Source organism: Mustela nigripes, chromosome 6 (assembly GCF_022355385.1).
Source record: "Mustela nigripes isolate SB6536 chromosome 6, MUSNIG.SB6536, whole genome shotgun sequence".
Lineage (NCBI taxonomy): Eukaryota > Metazoa > Chordata > Mammalia > Carnivora > Mustelidae > Mustela > Mustela nigripes.
The window spans coordinates 102,761,879-102,780,181 of record NC_081562.1 but is presented as its reverse complement, the minus strand read 5'-3'; the positions used below and the strand labels follow the sequence as shown (position 1 = coordinate 102,780,181).

General features: G+C 48.8%; 1 protein-coding gene across 1 annotated transcript; it reads right to left on the bottom strand.

Annotated features, from left to right (window-relative positions):
- Positions 1–244: 244 nt before the first annotated feature.
- On the bottom strand, positions 245–11,637 carry FGF6 (fibroblast growth factor 6). The gene is made up of 3 exons (XM_059404953.1): positions 11,292–11,637; positions 10,211–10,314; positions 245–421 (listed from the first exon to the last, which is right to left on the bottom strand). The coding sequence occupies exons 1-3, from the start codon at positions 11,635–11,637 to the stop codon at positions 245–247; spliced, it is 627 nt and encodes a 208-aa protein (XP_059260936.1).
- Positions 11,638–18,303: the final 6,666 nt, after the last annotated feature.

The following is an 18,303-nucleotide window of genomic DNA, read 5'->3' as shown; positions in this document are numbered from 1 at the left end:
TCACATGCCCCGTGTAGCTTCTTCCCTCACTTGAGTTCAGAGCATATATCCATCGCCATTCTAGGAGGTTGGTTGCAAGCCCTTTCTTGGGTTGGTTACATACCATAGGGTCTGGTATGGCTTCTCCCCAAGCCCAAGAGAAGCCTGACTCAGGAGTCGTGGGGGGCAAGGGGGATTGTTCATTTGTGCAAAATTCTGATACAAAAGATGTTGCTTTCAATCTGAGAGCCTCCTTTCCGGGTCCTTATATCCTGGGAAGGAAGTGAGTGACAGTCATGATGGGGGACACCTTGCTGCCCCGCTTCACCCGTCCGTATTTGCTCAGTGCGATGTAGGTCCCTCTGTACAGGTCTGACTCGTAGGCATTGTAATTGTTGGGCAGGAGGGTTTCTCTGAACTTGCATTCCTCTTGGAAGCTGGGCTGCCAAAGAAATGGACAAACAGCAGAGGCTCAGTTACAAATGAGGTGTAACGGGCCCCCTACCGGGCGTGCCTCCCCTCCTCTCTGTCAGACAACCAGCAGGGATTCTGAGCCATCCTAGGTGAACTGGGTCATGGAAGGTCAGAAAGGAAGAGACTTCTGAGCTGTTGGGTCCTTCTCACGTCCCCTCCTTTAGGATGAAGAAACCAAGGTCCAGGGACAGCAATGGTCTGGATCACAGGGGGTGGGGCTCCTGACCCTCAATTTAAGGGCGCTCTCCTCTTAGCACCTCGCTGATAATTTATTCCATTCAGAAAAGGATACAACAGGCTGTTTTCTCATGTCCACTGTGAGAGGTGGTCTCGTGGAGCAGGACTGGGAGCCTGGGCTCCACTTAGTAACTTCCCTGCTTTCTAGCTGTGTGATCTCGGGCAGGATCTCCCTCTCAGCCTTTGTTCCCTTTCCTGCAAGCTGTGTCCTGGGCGGGCAGGTCTTTTCCAACGCTGCCTGTTGACTATGTTAACCATTTCTTCTTTCCCCTGGTGTCCACTCACTCTGTCTATTCCAGCTTATGCCCTAGGTTTGCAACCCCTTAAAGAGGTTCATTCTTGGTTTTGACTTTGAGCCCAGAAGAGGCCCGGTGCCTCCTAGACATTCATGGCAAGTCTGGGAACAGAAATGGTGAGGAGCAGCCATTTTTATGGGGAAGAGAACCTGGTTCCCTCTGTGGCAGGTGGTGCCGTGGAGTCTGGAGCCAGTGATAAATCAGCCCCTTCAGTGCTAATTTGGTAGAGAAGCGTGTGTGGACCATCTGTTCAGAAAATGAAGGCCGAACTTCCTGTCACACATCAACAAGTTCATTCCCGCTATCACCCATGTCGTCCTTTATTCCTAGAAAAGAGGGCCCTTCCTCCCCAGGCCTCTGGGCCCACTGCTGAGGGAGGCTGGGGAGATTTCTGTGCATTGGACAGGGAACGGCTCTGTGGGCTCTAGAGGAAGAAAGAGCAAGATAAGAGCCAGGAGATCTGGGATCCTGTCTCGAAAGAAGTACAGAATGAAACAAAAAGAGAGAGGTGGGATGTAATTTCTGACTCCTTCCTGCTGACTGAGGCCATCGGCTATAAAAAGCCCACTCAATGGCCTGCCGGCTGTGCCAGAGGTGTCATCTGACCTTCTCTGAAGGAATCGTACTGTGAGCACCCTGGGCTGGTGGAGGTGGGGGATGGACCAGAGCCTCTTCCTGTTATGAAGGGAGGGTGATGAGCTAGCTCACTGGGCTCCCAGGCCCCTCCCCCACTGCACCCCGCCCTCCCCCCTTTGGGCACCTGCACCTCTCAGGCAGCACATACAGGACTGTGTGATCCCCAGGGACAGCTTCTTCTATCCCAGTAAACTCCAAGTAGCCCAAGACAAGGACTGTCTTGTCAGGTACGTGACGCTGAATGGACCATGATTTAACAGGGGCAACAGCAAGGCAGGTGCATACCCCTCCCCCTCCGACTCCATGGCTGGCTCCTTCAATGCAGCGTGAGAGTGAGCTAGGAGCAGTGCAGTGTGAGGAGGGAAGGGCACACTCCCCTCCTGACCTTTGCCCCTTTCTCCTTTCCCCATTTATCGTTTAAAAGGCACTTCCACAAGTGCTAATTTACCTGGGATGAATATGAAAGCTTCAGCCAGCCACACCAGCTGACTTCCTAGCATCACACTGGGCACTTGGATTTTCCCAAGCTAGCCTTGTTATGGATGGTCAGTAAGTATTTGTGGAAGGACGGTCCCAAAGGCAGAGAGAATAAACTAATCAAAGTAGGTAAAAAGCATAAGTGTACACTGGTTTGAGGGTACGTCGAGGATGATTTACCTCTTAATTAGCTCTGTGAACAGGGACACATGGTTTAACCTTCCCTCCTCTGACTTAACCTCAGTTCTCTCATCTCTACATTGGGGGACAGTAAGAATAATTATGCCATAGAACTGGCGTGAGCATGAATTGAAATAACATACAGCAAGTCGTTGTTATAACACCTGGCACGTAGTGAAGAAGAAAATATTGTTATTATAACTCTTCTCTATCACAAACTACTTTACATTAAAAGCCCTGAAAGTCTGTCTTAACCTGGATTGCCCTTCCTGCAAAACCTGCTGTGGGTTATGACACATTTTTGGTTTTAAGCTCCGCAGTTATGGACTGAATGACTTCGAGACCTTGAGCTTGTATGAGAAGAGCACAGAACTAGGGTACACAGAGGCTGATGCTCCAGCACTGCTCTTTGGACAGAGGCTGATGCTCCAGCACTGCTCTTTGGGGCCTCTCTGGACCATGGTTTCTTTACCTGTGCATGGGGTGTAGGGTCAGCCACAGGAGCTAAGATTGTTGGTGAGCCAAGCTCTGAAGCAACAACGCTAGGAGAAAGTACACTCAAAATTGATTATAAATTTAACTGAGAAATAAAACTACACCGATTAAAAGTCTGGTGCATGGGCACCTGGATGGCTTAGTCAATTAAGCTTTGGACTGTCCATTTCGGCTCAGGTCATGATCTCAGGGTCCTGGGATTGAGCCCCATGTGGGGCTCTGCGCTGAGCATGCCGCCTGCTTGGGATTTTCTCTTTCGCTCCTTCTCTCTCAGCCACTGCACACCTGCCCGCACGCACATGTACATTACGTATTCTTTCTCTCTTTCTAAAAAGAAAAACAGGTCTGGTGCAGATCGATGAACAAAATAGAGTCCAGAAGCAGAAGTAGATCCAAATATATGTCAATATAAAATAAAAAATGGATCTGAAATTTATATAAAATAAAAGCATTTCAAATCACTAGAGAGAAGATGGGGTTGGAACAACTGGATAATATCTAATAATAATAATAGTAATAAAGTTTGACTTGTTATTTCATTCCTTACGTTACAATAAATTCTACAACTAGCAAAGATCTAAATGTGAAAATGAGAACCTTAAAAGTCCAGAAAAAATTTGTTTCAATAGTCTTGAGTCGGGAAGCTCTTTTTGAGCAGGACACTGAAAACTAGACACCATAAAAAAAGCAAAACCAATAAATTTGACTTCTGCCTGGAAAAAAAAAATTGCCTCAAAACAAAAATATAAATAGCAAACTCAGTTAAAAAATAGTTGCATAAGAAAATAGTTGCCATGTTGGAGCACCTGGGTGGCTCAGGAAGTTGAGCTTCCAACTGTTGCTCAGGTTTTGATCTCAGGGTCGTAAATTCATGCTGGGCTCCATGTCAGGTGTGGAGCCTACTTAAAATAAATAAATAAATAACAAAACCCCAATAAAATGAAAATAAAAAATAAAAAAATAGTTGCAATGTGTATGTGTCAGAGAGTACAATTTTGGTACTATATGCAGAACCCTTAACTTAGAACTGTTTATGAACAGACCATTCACAGAAAAGGAAATACAATTCTCATTTGAACATGAGAAAATATACCCAATAAGAGAAATCTAAATCATAATGGTGAGACATTTTTTAATTGTTTGATTAATAGAAGTCAGGTGTTTGATAATATTCTTTCTTTTTTAGAGAGAGAGATAACATGGGAGCAAGCTGGGGAGGGGCAGAGGGAGAAGGAGAAGGAGAGAGAATGTCAAGCCGTCTCCACGCTAAGCTTGGAGCCTAACTCAGGTCTCCATCTCGACACCCCGAGACCATGACCCAAGCCAAAATCAAGAGCCTTGATGCTTAACTGACTGAGCCACCCAGGTGCCCCTTGATAATATTCTTCTCTTGGTGAGAGCACGAAGACTAGGAATTCTCATTTAATGTCTCTGGGTGTCTGTATTGTAATGAGCTCTATACAGAGCAATTGGACAATATCTTCTAGAATGAAAAAGGACTACTAATTCTTCTTCTAGGAATTATCTTACTGGCACACTCCTACACATGTACAAGAGTTACTCGCTGCAACATTTTCTATAATAGTAAAAGACCAAAAACCACAAAGTGTTTATTAGGAGGGAAGAAGTTAGTTCAGTTCTGGCAGAGTCCTACAATTGAATACTGTGAGCCATGAAACATACGGAACCTCCATGTGCATGAACTTGACATGGTCTCAAAGCCATACTGGTAAGTGAAGAGGCAAGCTTCGAAATGGTGTGTAGTGTGCTCTTATCCGTGTGAGTTTATAAGGTAACAGTGAGGGCACACTCACAGGGACACAGGTTCTTCCGGGAGCAACACACAAGGCCGGGTAGTGCCTTTCACTGGGGAGGTAGATACTAGTGGCTTCAAACGCCAGTGAGAAAGGGACTAAATTTCCACGGCATGTTCTTTTGTACCTTCTCCCTCCATCCCCTGCCCCACCGTGTTCACATATTACCTAGTCATGTAAGTAGATGGTTTAAAGCAGGAAAGGAGTTCAGGATAGGAGACGGGCCAGGAAACACAGCCAAGAAAACATTTCTATCAGAAACTGGTGGTCCCTCCGCCCTTGTCCGGTTCAGCCCCTGCCACCCACTACTTTCCCCTCTGTTGTAACTTAGATATCCCTGGAGAGTACCCCACCGTCAGTGTCCAGGAGAATGAATTTCTGATCTGGATGGTGCTTACGGGACAGATTTCGAGTGTGGTTTGCAAACTCGAGAGAGGAAACCAAACCCTGGTGCCAGCGTGCGGAGAGGAGAGGAAGGGAAAGAGGAGGGACAGAGTGGTTCAGGCAGGAAACTCTGGAACCTTCTGCCCGTATCCTCCATTCTAGAATGTGTGGATTAAGAATCCAGTCTTTCCTAGCATCTGGGGCTCCTGAAACATTGTTAAATATGCACAATGGCGCTTATTCGCACTGTGCTTTGTGCTCTGCTCATCGAATTTGAGGGATTACTCAAATTTTCTCTCCTTTCACAAAAATGTTTTCCTACTTTCGTTTGGTTCTTTTTCTCTAGCCTTGCTCAGATTCCCAGCCTTCCCCAGAACTGCGTACACATCTACAGTGAAATATGAAGTTTGCTTTCGGAGCCCTCTCTTTCCCCTGCCTGCCCCTTTCTGCACCCCTCCACCCGTCCTTAGGGTTCAGACGGCAGGAAGCCAAGACCATTTCCCTGAACTCTTTGAAGCAGCCGACGCTTCAGGCCAATAGGCTTTTCCCACTGTCCTGCCTGATGCTCAGTGTGGTATCCAGACCCAGCCCCTTAATCCGTGCCTCTGGCATCCTGAGCCCCCCGTTCTCGTGGCCTGGGAGTGCTGGCTGCTCTGAGAAAAGCACTGGTGCCAAGTGAACGCCGTGTTAAGAAAAGGAGCTACCATATATGATTACTCGAACAAATCAAAATAATTCCACCAGATCACATTTCCTGGGCCGGGCGGGCCTCAGGCCCCACCAGGACAACGTCTTAAATTCCATGTAGGTCTAATGAGGAACCAAAACTCCAAAGAGATCAGCTCTCACAAGAAGAAGGGCATTTTGGAGAGGGATTTTGCAGAGGGCTGTTTCAGTGTGTCACCTCTGGCAGAAATGCCCCTTACAGTCTGGGGTGGAGGAAACAACCATCATTTGTCTTCAAACAGAGCTAAGTCACCTGGACTGCTGGGGGTGGGCGCTTGTCTTTAAAGTTCTTCCTCCCAGGGCTGCCTTGGCCACCTGCCCCTCTTACTCTGGTTGTGTGTGTGCCTGGGAAGGGTTGGGGGAAGACGTATTTAAGGAGGTGGGGAGTGAGGAGAAAAAAAAAAAAAGGCTCTTTTTTCTAAGACCCTTTCTTCTGCAGCCCCTGACTGTTTCTTTACCTGTCTTTAGTAGAAATGGAGAAATACCATCTCCAAGCCCTGAAGAGGTCTGTCTATTGCACCTGCCTTTTTTTGGTAACACACAATTGCATTGTCAATTTACAGTGTTTGAAAGGTTTTCAGCAGGCACATCATTCTCTAATTCTGGTGTAGACTTTTTTTTTTTTTTTTAAAGATTTTATTTATTTATTTGACAGAGAGAGAGATCATAAGTAGGCAGAGAGGCAGGCAGAGAGAGAGGGGGAAGCAGGCTCCCTGCTGAGCAGAGAGCCTGATGTGGGGCTCAATCCTAGGACCCTGAGATCATGACCTGAGCAGAAGACAGAGGCTTAACCTACTGAGCCACCCAGGTGCCCTTTGGTGTAGCCTTTTGTAGCAGGCAGGCGGTGAGCTGGGGAAAGTTGTCTGCAGGGCTCTGAGGTCTCAGCCCCTAGTCCTTCCCCTGGAGCCAACACATCCCCTCAGGAATCTGTTCTCTGAGCTTTGCTGCTGAGTCCTCCCCTGTCCCGAAGTAATGCCCAAGAGAATAATCAAAGGCCTTGATGGATGAAACAAACAGCGTGTTTTGCACGCTGTCATACTACTACTGATGAGAAGGATGTAGATAGCTATAATTAGTAAAACTAAAATCGCTTCAAAGCATAGCTCAGTTCGTACTAGCTTGTTGTCTGTGTACATTTTTCTTGGCCAAAGGATTCTCATAGAACATTGTCAGGTGGAGACCTTTGATTTTTTTCAATTTTACTTTTAAAAGGATGAAGGAGATTGGAATTCACTGATTTCTGCCTCTGGCTACACTCAAGAGAGCAGAGGTCCAGGCCCAGAGAAGGTCAGTGATTTTGCCCCAAATGAGAGAGTAGTGGAAAGCAGGAGGGACAGGGGCTAGGACTCGGGTCCCAGTCTCCTGCCGGTGTGCTTCCGCTGTGGGCTTCCCGTCCGTGACCTGCAGAGCCCGGAGGCGGGTCCACGCACAGCCCTGACTGGACGTGAGACCTTGGAAACCTTGCAAAGTCCTGTCTGTAAAGGGAGGATAAAGATCACACACACCTCCCGGGGCTGCTGGGGGCGGCAGGGTGCCCGACAAACACTAGGTGCTCAATATGGGATGGTTATTATCTAAGAAGAGCGAGGCCGCCCTGAAGCTGTGTACCCCACTTTCCTAGAGATGAAGCAGATAAGAGGCCACTTTTCCTGGGCGGCTTTTCAGGGCTCTTATTCTCTGACCATGAGCTGTCCCGTGTCCCCAACCCCAGCACAGGTCCCCTCCCCCCAAGAGAAATCTCATTTAGCTGCAGGCTGTAGCAGCTGAGCCAGGGGAGCTGAGGCAGCTCTAGGGGCTTAAGGGAAATAGTGTGAATGAAATCATCACCCAGCGGGAGTCTTCCTGGCTCCGGGGATCAGTTGGCAATTGTTTTTTTAGACTGTGATAACAGGCCCCTGAGGGGCAGCAGGAGGGGGTAGAGGTGCTTCAGCCGATCAGTTGCCCAGGCCTGGGGCACAGTTTGGCCAGACACCCTCTTCCAGGCCCACTCTCTGTGCCCTGGCCCTGGGCTCCAGGGGGGCCGAGCTCCCACCTCGGACAAGGTGTTCCTGGACCCAATGTTCCTGGGAAATGGGAGAGGGGTTGAGTGTGCAGAGTGAATGGGTCTTTCCTCAGGACAGCACCCCCCCCCCCCCACTTTCCCTGGACTTGTTCACTTAGTGAACCCTCCAGCTAATGGGCCCACTTGACCCCCTTTGAAGTCATGGGCCCTGGTGGCTGGGGCAAATGTGTCTCCTACATCAGGAATCAGCCCACTTTCCGGCATGGCTCCTTCCCTTTTGCTACTCAATGCTTTACCCCTTTGCAGTGAGATCTAAATGTTTTCTTTCCACCATCCCTTTCCTTTCCTTCCCTTTCATCTTTCTTCCAGATGTGGAGCTTGAACTCACGACCCTGAGATCAAAACCTGAGCTGCGGTCAAGAGTTGGACGTTTAAGTGGCTAAGCCACCCAGGTGCCCCTGCAGTACTTTCTCTGACTATGATTAAAGCTTTGAGTTTGGAATCTCATGTAGGTTCTCTTGCCAGGGCCCCACATTTCAAGGGGGATGTGGATAAATGCTCCTGTATTTATGCCCTTTCCCTGCTCAGAGTTGAGCCTCCGTCTGGGTAAGGAGAAAGCAATACTAGAGAAGGGCTTCTGTAATCTGGGGTTCCTTCCCGGAGATCTACCTGCTAAATGATCCCCTACAGACAGTGTCACAGCCAACAACCTCCATTCCTGGCTTTCCAGTCAGTGGGATCCCAGGTACTGTGCAGGCTGGTGAGAAGGGGCTTCTGGAGATGACTCATTCCACAGGAAGGGGCCCTGCTGCACCCACACCTATGTTGGTCCCAGGCAGCCTTTGTCCTTCCCCATCACCTTTGTGCAGACAGGTGTCTGAGAAAAGGAGTGGGAATTCCAAGGCTCATGCTAGGTTTCTACTGCCCAACCCTCCAAAGGCCATGTATCCTGGTAGTCCTCACACCTTTCTGTGCCTCAGAAATACCAAAGAAGCTTCAAAAACAACAAACAAACCGATATCCAGACCCCCACCCCAGCTCTGCTGGATAAGAATCTCTGATAGAGGTCCCTGACATCTATCTGCACTTTGAACACCAAGATGCCGTGGATGCAAAAGGTCTTACCTGCCTCACCTCTAGGAAAGTGGGGTGCCTCGCCCTCCTTAGATAATGTAATAGCCGCCCCATATTGAGCACCTAGTGTTTGTCGGGCACCCTGCGGAGGGCTTTCCAAGCATTATCCCCCCGCAGCCCTGGGAGGTGTGTGTGATCTTTATCTTCCCTTTACAGGCAGGACTTTCCAAGGTTTCCAAGGTCTCATGTCCAGTCAGGGCTGTGAGTGGACCCACCTCTGGGCTCTGCAGGTAATGCGTGTCACACCTGCAGCAGAAGGGCCTGTGGTATAGAGACTGGGGCCCGAGTTCTGGTTCCTGGTGCCACCTACCCTCCAGCTCTTCCCCTTACTCCAGACACCCACTTTTAATCCATGCGTTGTCTCCATGCAAACCGACCCAGACTTAGAGTCAGCACTAAAGATCAGACAGAAGAGGGCACCTGAGCACCCCCTTTGGGTGGGTAGGGAGCAGACCCCCTCTGTAGGGATAGCTTCCCCAGAACCCGGCACCAATCCCAGCTCTCTCTGCTCACTTCCTGATGCTCAGTCTGTCTCCAAGGAGAGGTAGAACAGCACTCCACGCCCTTCTCATAAATAACTCTGGTATTCCTTGACAATTGCTCAGAGGTCTACCTTTTTAGCTTTCTTATTTCTGTCAAAAGAACTCCCAGTTTCAACTTCATAGGCATGTTTTCCCAGCTCATATTTTGGAATAAGCTGAATCATGAGAGGAGAGCCCCAGGGCTCAGGAGGTCAAAGACAGCAGAGATTTAGGTATATATGCTTAGAAGTTGGCTAGGTTCACCAAAGGACTAGCATTTGCCCTCCCAGGGGTGATCTGTGATGGGGAGGGGACTAGCGGTGGGGTGTCAGCCCAGAGGGTGGGCTGAATATGTTTCTCTAGCCTCTGGGATCAGGGGTCAGAGGACTTAAAACCTTAAAGTAAAATCTCAACACCCTGATGAAGGTGTGCTGGACCATAGGTAGGGGTACCTCTCAGAGGGGAGTTCTTGCGGAACAGCACCCCAAAGCCTTGCTTCTCTGGGCCCCTCCAGCTCAGGGGATCAAACCCAACCATAAGCCCGGATGACAGCTTTATGCCGGCGTCCAGCTCTCCTTCAGAACCAGGAGCCTCCTGAGCCATGATTCCTAATTAATTACAACAATGGAAGGGTCAGGAGAAACATGGCCCAGAGCAGATGCGAATTAACTGTGAAGCAAGCGAGGTATGATTTCCAGGCGGGTTACTGGTACGGGCCCCTCCTTCTTGTTCTAGACAGATAGGCACTTCTCTACTCAAAGCTTTTCTAGCATTTTCTTCAGCTGTGTAAGCTGCAGCCCTCACAGCTGGAGGTTGCTCCCTTAAGCTGGAGCTCCCCCGGCCCCATAGACTCACCGTTGTGTATAATCTCCCTTTACTGTTCATGGCAATGAAGAGGGCACTTTTCACTCCAAAGAGACTCACCACACCCCGCTCCACTGTGGAAATCTCCAGCAGGCCTGACAAAGAAAGGGGGGGGGGCATGTTACCCAAGGCTTGTGTGGAGCAGCATGGGATATCAAACTAGAGGTGATGCCACAAGGACATCTAAGCCCGTCCCCGGCTCCTAGAAAGCCAGACCCTGTATCCCTGATCTCACTTTGGACTCGGCCAGTCCTGCCACTATACTGTCAAAGATCCAGCTCCACAAGGGCGGGGGCGGGGGGGGGGGGGGTGCTGGTGGTTCTGACACCAGATCCAAGGCTTACAACCTAGCTACGTAAGATTAGCTTTCTGACTTAATCACATGAGGTCCTGGCCCGGGGTAGAAAAATGAATGCTGATGAGTTTTTTCATAAAGTTGATTCTCCACATGTTTCACCAAATCTCAGCTCATCTCAACTTGCAAAGACTGCAGCCACACAGAGGCTGACGGCTTAACTGGATTCTGCAGCTCCTGTCCCCTCTTGGTCGGGCGAGTCTATCTATGCAGCAATCCTAGGACAAGGAGCCTGAGGACAGAGAAGGCAGGTTGGACTATAAAAGAAAGATGTACTTGAGCAGGAAATTTTGCAAATCACTTGCCTTTCCTTGTCAAAGAGGGAAGCTAAGTAAAAATCAGCTTGAGTCTAACCTGGTCCCAGTCCCCTCATTTATTCTCTCCACCCATGCCTTATGGCTTCCCTGCTGATGGTTTCTGGTGGTCGTCCAAGGCCATAGATGTGCCTATAATGCTGAAGTAATTAGTGCCACTGGGGCCCCGGGGGGTGATGGCAAAGGACACCAGAATGCTCAGACCTCAGCATATCAAGCGAGCAACCAGCCACGGTCCAAGTGAGTCTAGGGGAGGCGGCTATCCTGTGAGCATCCAAGCAGGGAGTAACACTTCTCTCCCTTTTGCAACAAGACCCCATGCACCAGAGCAAGTCCCCGTTGTCTTTTAGCCCTGCTTGAGCCCAAGACCCCCGCTTCCCGACTGGCCATAGCTGGCACTCACTGTAGGGGTTCTCCTCGTGGGTCCCGCTGATCCGGCCGTCGGGGGGCACCTGGAGGTGAAAGCCGATGCCCACGTTGCAGTAGAGTCTCCTCTGCCGCTTGATCCCCACCAAATAGCCATTCTCCCAATTCACCCCAGCAATCTCTCCAGCTAGCCCAGCTCGAGACCTTGACAGCAGGGTGCCCCAGCCCCTGGAGTCCAGCAGCGTGCTGTTGGCGCGGGTGCCTGCAGGCGAGGGCACCACCATGCCCACTAGGACGCCTAGGAAGATGAGAGCCCGCAGCGTGCCCTGAAGACGTCCTGCTTCCCGGGACATAGTGATGAACAGCCTCTGTCCCAGGGCCATCCACCTTGCCTCTCAGGCACGTGGTCAGAATTAATGGCCCTAAAAATACCGCCCTTCTTGTTTTTCTCCCCTCAGCATGGCGGCAGGGGCTTATTTTTGGAAGGCAGATGAAGGCTGCTGACATGAAACCAAAGCCTGCTTTGGGCACTCGGGTTGGGAGCAGAGGGACCCAGGCTGAGCCGAGGCTGGTAGGGACCATGGCTTGGGGACGGCGTCTAGCTCGCCCGCTTGCTCCGTCCCGAGTTGATTATATTTGATTTGACCTATCTTTATAGTTCAGCAGACTGTCCCTCCCCTCCACCCATCATCACCCTGACGTCAACTGTCCCAGCTCACTTATCCAGGGCTGTAACATTAACCTGCTCCTGGGCCTGGCTGGCTCCCCAGACCCCCATCACCCTCCCCACACCCCAGGGATTCTGGGAGCCACTGTCATTCCAGCTATGAGGCAGGAATGAAGTGAGCAGGGAGCATCTCTGAGGGAGGGAGGATTTGGCTGGGGGCCCAGGGGAGAGGGAGGCAAGAGGCCACCCAGAACCCAAACTGGGCAAAAGTTCTTGGCCTGGCAGTGCCGCTGACTTCCTTATTTAGAGGGCAAAGGGTAAAGATGGTGATAGGGAAAGCTTGGCGGCAGGTGATGACCGTGGCCTTTGAGCTACCCTAGAGACTTTTTCATGGAAAGAGCTCACGGTAACGCATGCCAAGGTAAGCTTTGGGGGACACCGAAAGACCAAGCCCTTTTAACAGGAGAGAATAGAGATTTGGTGGTGGAGTGTGGGGAAGTGGTCAAAGGAGCTTTAGGATTGTCAAGGAAGAGAGAGCTAGGGTCAAACTTCTTCTGGCCATGGCCTTCACCCAACCAATGAGGTAGAAGTTGTGCTGGTCCTTGACAGAGTCCTCTGGCCATTTTCCTACTTGGGTTCATCCTTGGCATCTGACTCATAGCATTCCCATTTTATAAGAAGCTAAGGTGTAGAAAACCTAAGTGACTGTCCTGAGTTACCATAGCTAACAACTGGCCCGAATCCAAAGCCTGTGCTTTTAACCCCTCACAGAATTGTCTATAGTAGAAGTTAGATGACCAGACTGGCCCACCACAGAGTCTACTGAGCTCATTAAAAGCTAAAAGTAGGGTGCCTGGGTGGCTCAGTGGGTTAAGCCTCTGCCTTCGGCTCAGGTCATGATCTCAGCGTCCTGGGATCGAGTCCCGCATCGGGCTCGCTGCTCAGTGGGGAGCCTGCTTCCTCCTCTCTCTCTGCCTGCCTCTCTGCCTACTTGTGATCTCTCTCTATCAAATAAATAAATAAAATCTTTAAAAATAAATAAATAAATAAATAAAAGCTAAAAGTACATCATAGAATTATTTCAATAGCACAAATGATTCACTTCCACATACAGACTGGAGGTTATGGGCAGCTTGGGGAAAGCTCCTAGGACGAATCCCACTGTTTAGGGATTCTTCTGAGACACCATTCCCTTCCCTCTGTTTCCAAGCCTCCTGCTCTGGTCTGGGTCAAGCCTTTGGTCTGTACTTGAACCTGCCTTCTGCCTTTCTGTCCTGTTCATTTGGATTGATGCTTTGCTTAGAATTTCTGTCAGGCCATGCATTTCAGTCTTGCCCTTGATATGTTCTCTCAGACCCCCTGAAGCCCTGACATCTTCTGCCATTATCCTCCGCTGGTAAAATTAATGGGGAGGGATACATGTACTTCTGCTTAGGAACCCCTCCGCACCAGGACCCCCAGCTTCCCGAACGTCTTGTCCCTCCCTGGCACCTCCACTACCTTGTTTCCAGCTTCACTGTCACCAATACCCTGGTTTCCCAAAAACTGTGAGTGACTGGCACCTGTGGGCACAGGTTGAGTCTACTGTGTAGGCTTTTGATGGAAAATCATACAAAAGAATCTCTGCAAAGTAGGAGAATCATGAATAATCAAAAGACAAAAACGTGACCTTCACTTGATTTCATATATTTAAGTTTTCATGTATGCAAGAGGAGTGGAGATGTCTTCTTACTGATGATCAGTTTGGAATATTGTCTTATTTATGCTTGCTGTGCTGATGTAGGGAAGAGGCATCCCAGAAGCATGCTGGATGGTAAAAGGTCCGTCTGAAATGAACACTTGTCTTGGATACCTGGAGAGGCGCTCATCATCATCACTTGGCACCCATCCACTTTGGGACTGCCTCAGAGGAGAGATTGAACTCTAACAAGGTCCACACCAGACTTCAGTAAAAATGGTAAATCTCTTGAGACTCCCTCCCTCCCAGATTCTTTTGTGTGCAGAGATTGTGGGTGGTGTCTTTTAAGGCAATGGGCTTTTGAATGGAGGACACCTGAATCTGAGTCCCGATTCCACTATTCGTGAGCTCTGTGACCTTGCAAAAATTTTGAACCTCTCTGAGCCTCATTATTTTCATCTGCAAAATGAGACCTTCATTTCATAAGCCCGTGATAGGGATTAGCAATGATATATGCGAACAGCCCTGTGCAAAGCACAGTAGAGCTCTCCTTCAGTCCTTTATCACAAACACTTCGAAAATCTCTCACCCAATTGAGGAAGGACAACCCCAGAGGAAGAAGGACCCTCTCTCATCTCAGGAGGTGGGAGAGAGACATATGGGCTTCCAGTTCTTAATTCCTGGCCACAAGAGCATATGTTGTGATGGCTGTTAACATATGCCAAAGCAGGCAGTCTAGATTCCTAAAATATTCTGAAAACCAGTAATAGCCTTGGTATCGTCCCTGTTAAATATAAAACTTAAGTAATTCATTCTATTAAAAAGCCTGAGTCTTATTTTTATCGGGTGATGTGATGAGGCCCTGTTCTAAATGTGCCTCCTGGGCTTTTCTCTATAGCAACTCCACTGTGCTCATATATCCATATATTTCTCCTGAAGGCTAATTAAGTTGACAACTGCTCGGGCTTCTTGGTTTACCAGATTTGCACTTGACCCTTCTCTTGGGGCTTAGGGACCCCTATGGATGTGAAGTGATAGAGAAAAGAGTAACAGGTGGGGGAGGCCTCTCTTTGGACCCCTGTTTCGAATAGTTGCCCAGCAGCCTTTGGGGTTGTCAATCACTCTTTCTGGAAGAGCCAAGAGTTACTGGAGGTGAGTGGGAAACAATGTTAATGTCTGTCTCCTTCCATGACAGGGTCTTTGTCCCTGAGCGGGGTACCACTCAGTGCGGCTCCGTCAAATTTGGCACATCACCTACACAATGGAACCACTTCTGTAACACCGAGCAGGTGGCGTTCTAGGACTCTTGTGTATTACATAATAAAGCTCGAGCTCCGCAGAGTGACCCTAAGGGACAGCATATCTAGCTCATGTTGATTGTGAAAAGTTGTGTTTATTTGTATTTTTCTCATTTGGCTTTGAAAAAAGTAGTATTTGCTTATTTCTATAGATAATTTGAAAATACAAAAAATTGTAAGATAGAAAATAGAATAACTATTTGTGTTTAGTGTCTTTTTCTCTTCTGTCTCAGGTTTTCGTTGAGCTCCTTTGGCCGCCTCCCTTTGCCTCCCCTTCCCTCTTGCTCAGACAGGCACCTGGATGCCTACCCCTGGTGTTTTAGGGTTGAGTTTGCTTGGCAGGTATGGCATGGGCATGTGCCGAGGGGGAGGGATTAAGAAGAACCCTGCCTTTGAGCTGAGCAAAAGAGGTACTTAGGGTTCATAAAACTTGTTACCAGTGGGAGGATTTAAGAGAGAAAGTTGGACCAGAACAAAGGTCTTCAGCTTCTGCCAGAGAAGTCAGGTGCTGCCTTGCTAGCTAGTCAGAGGAGGAATCCATACTTTGTTCTTTCCCAGTGGGACTCAATTTTTCCCGGTCTCACCCATGTAAGCAGGACTTACTCCATTATGATCCAAATTTCTGGAGTTTTTGCCTCTACGATCTCACATGGAGGGACTTTACCCTACTATAAGTCGTTCCCAGGTTATTTGTGGAGTTTCCAGAGCACGTCTCACACGTGACTACGTGACTGCTCCTGTCTGGGGTCCCTGCAGAGCATCTGGGTGGACCATGCTGTCCCTCAGCCTGCCACCTCCCCCTGGCAGCCATGCATATGGCATTTCTCACCACAGCTCATGACCTGAAGCCCTCAAGGTTTGAAAACTGCTTTGTGTTCTTTTTCAAAGAAGGAACGTGTATCTTCGTTCTCTTCCTCATAGTTATACTTATTAAAGGAATGTCTGACTGGTACTACTTGTCCTCTGGTGATGTATTCATCTGGATTTTATTTTCAGATTCCCTACTTGTAGCACGTTCAGTCTTTGTTCATGGGACAAGCTCATCCGCTTCGGTTCCCTTTTCCTTCAGGATGGAGGCTCCTCACCCCTCAAGTAAATAGACTTCTGCTGGGGCCTGCCCACTGGTTGTCTACATGTGTCTGAATCCTGACCTGAGTTCACATGCAAGACTGTTCTCCACTCCCTGCTGCCCATCCTTGGGGAGGGAAGGTGGCTGGGCCCTCTGCTTTGTGACCTGGCTGGTCGAGGATGTACAGAGTCTGCTGGGGGGAGTCCATGTCCTCCCCTCCACCCCAGAAATCATCTTCTGGATCTATCCTTCAATCTGAGCTCCCATCTTGCTGTCATTTTATGTCTTCCTGTCTCCTGGCTCTGTCATTCTTCTCTCGCGCGCTCCCCTGTTCTCCCCCCCACTGTCCTCCACCATATATACAAGCCTAGAGGGCTAGCCAACTGCCAAGGAGGCAGCACCTCAGTGTTGGCTGACCACCATGGCAGCACATCTCAGCTGAATTTGCAAAGGGGCAGAGGAGTCAGATAACTTTCTGGAGCCTCAGAACGTAAGGGATTTTGGCTCTGCTCAGACTTTTGCGGTTTCTCAGATTTGCCTTTCCTGATCATCATCTAATAATACCTACTGCGTGCTGAGGAGGGCATGCACCCTGCCAGCCACCATGCAGGGTTATGTAAGAGACTCAGCCCTTAGTGGCAGGCTCCCCAGTGTGGCACGACTGGCCCATGGTGTCCTGACCTCTGCTGGCCTCTCCAGCTCTGGGGATTTTTGCATCCCTGCATGGCTTGTTGTTCTCAGGCACACTTTGTGCTGCTTCTGCCCCCAGGTCTTTGCTCTAACTGTCCTCTCTTTGCCTGGCAAATTGCTTCCCATCTTTAAGGACTCAGTTTAAGTGCCACCTCTGGAAGCAATCCCCAATAACCTTCCTCCTGTCTCTAGGCTGGACTTGGTGGCCCCATCTCCACTGCCTGCCCATCCTCACCTCACTAGTGCTTTGTACCTATCTCAATCACTGCCCTTACCAGGTTATATTATAATAATTTGACAAGGTCATCATTCTGAGAGTGGGATCCTTGAGGCAAACAATGGTGTCTTATTGATCTCTGTATATTCAGAACCCAGCACAGTGCTCGCCACACAATAAAGTTGATAGAATGTCTGAACAGATGTTGAATTAAAGGCTTTGAATCTATGGATTTCCCTAGGCAGGGTATTCTCAGCAAGGGCCCAGCCCTTTGTGGAGGGGTGATCAGAATTTTGGTGGGAGTGGGGCATATCCATTAAAAGAAAAAAACATTTTCAAAATTCTGATTTTCATTTTGTCATGAAAAAAAAATTTCCATTGGCCTTTTGCTTACACCATGATGGGGAAGCCCACACTGGATTTGTTGCCCCCACTGCAGACAGTAAGAACACCGACAGATGGGACAATTGCTTCTAGACCTTGGTTAATGGGCAGTATAGGACTGTGATCTCTGGAGTAAAGGAAACAAATGAGGTGGATTCTAGTGTCACCTTTTCCTTCCTCCTGGAGACACTTTCCAGACCACAGAGCAGGAGAGCAGAACCCAAGCAGAGCCTAGAGGTCACAGTGAGATGAGGATGCAGAGACCAGTGTTTGAAGGAGACTGAGGCAGCACGAACTTGCAGGGTAGAACACCAAGAAGAAGGAGTATGTAGAGAAAGAGCTCCAGAAATCTGGATGTGTTTGCCCTTAAGTCTGTTGCTCAATATCCAGCCATATAAATACAGGATGAACTCTATGGGAATAGGGTAAGCACTATCAGAACACTGGAAGGTGGCCAATTTGCAGAGGTCACGGGGCTATATGTGTTCAGACCAGCCAGAGTGGAGAGAATTAGATTTGCTCAGTAGAGAGCATTCAGCAGAGACCCCAGAAGAGGCATACCTTAATAACAGTGATCATTAAGCCCTGGACTAAGGGTCTGGACCCTCTCTCTGCAACATTTTCAAGACTTCTTCTGGCTAAGATGCAATAACAGGAACTGGATTTACCCACCTGTTCAAAACAACTAAAAAGCTAGAAAAGATGTATCAAACAACAGTTTTTCAAACATTATGTATCAGGATACATAGAGCAAGTTTCCCTGAAAAATGAGAAATTAACAAGGTGAATGAGGTGAATTGTCCAGTTTACTGTCTTAAGAGAATTCTCAAGCATGGCTCAGAGAGAAGAAATGTAGGTGGAGTCTGGTAAACGCTTTGAATTGAGGAAATGAAGTTGACTGTGGGAGATGAAGGCAGAGTTTTCAGGGCAGAGTACCAGACAAGAGACAGCTGCATGAGAGAGAACTCAGAGATATGCAGAGGGGCAACCCTCTGGAGTGGTCGGCAGGGTACAGATTAGCATATGTGTAAGCTACCTAAAGATGG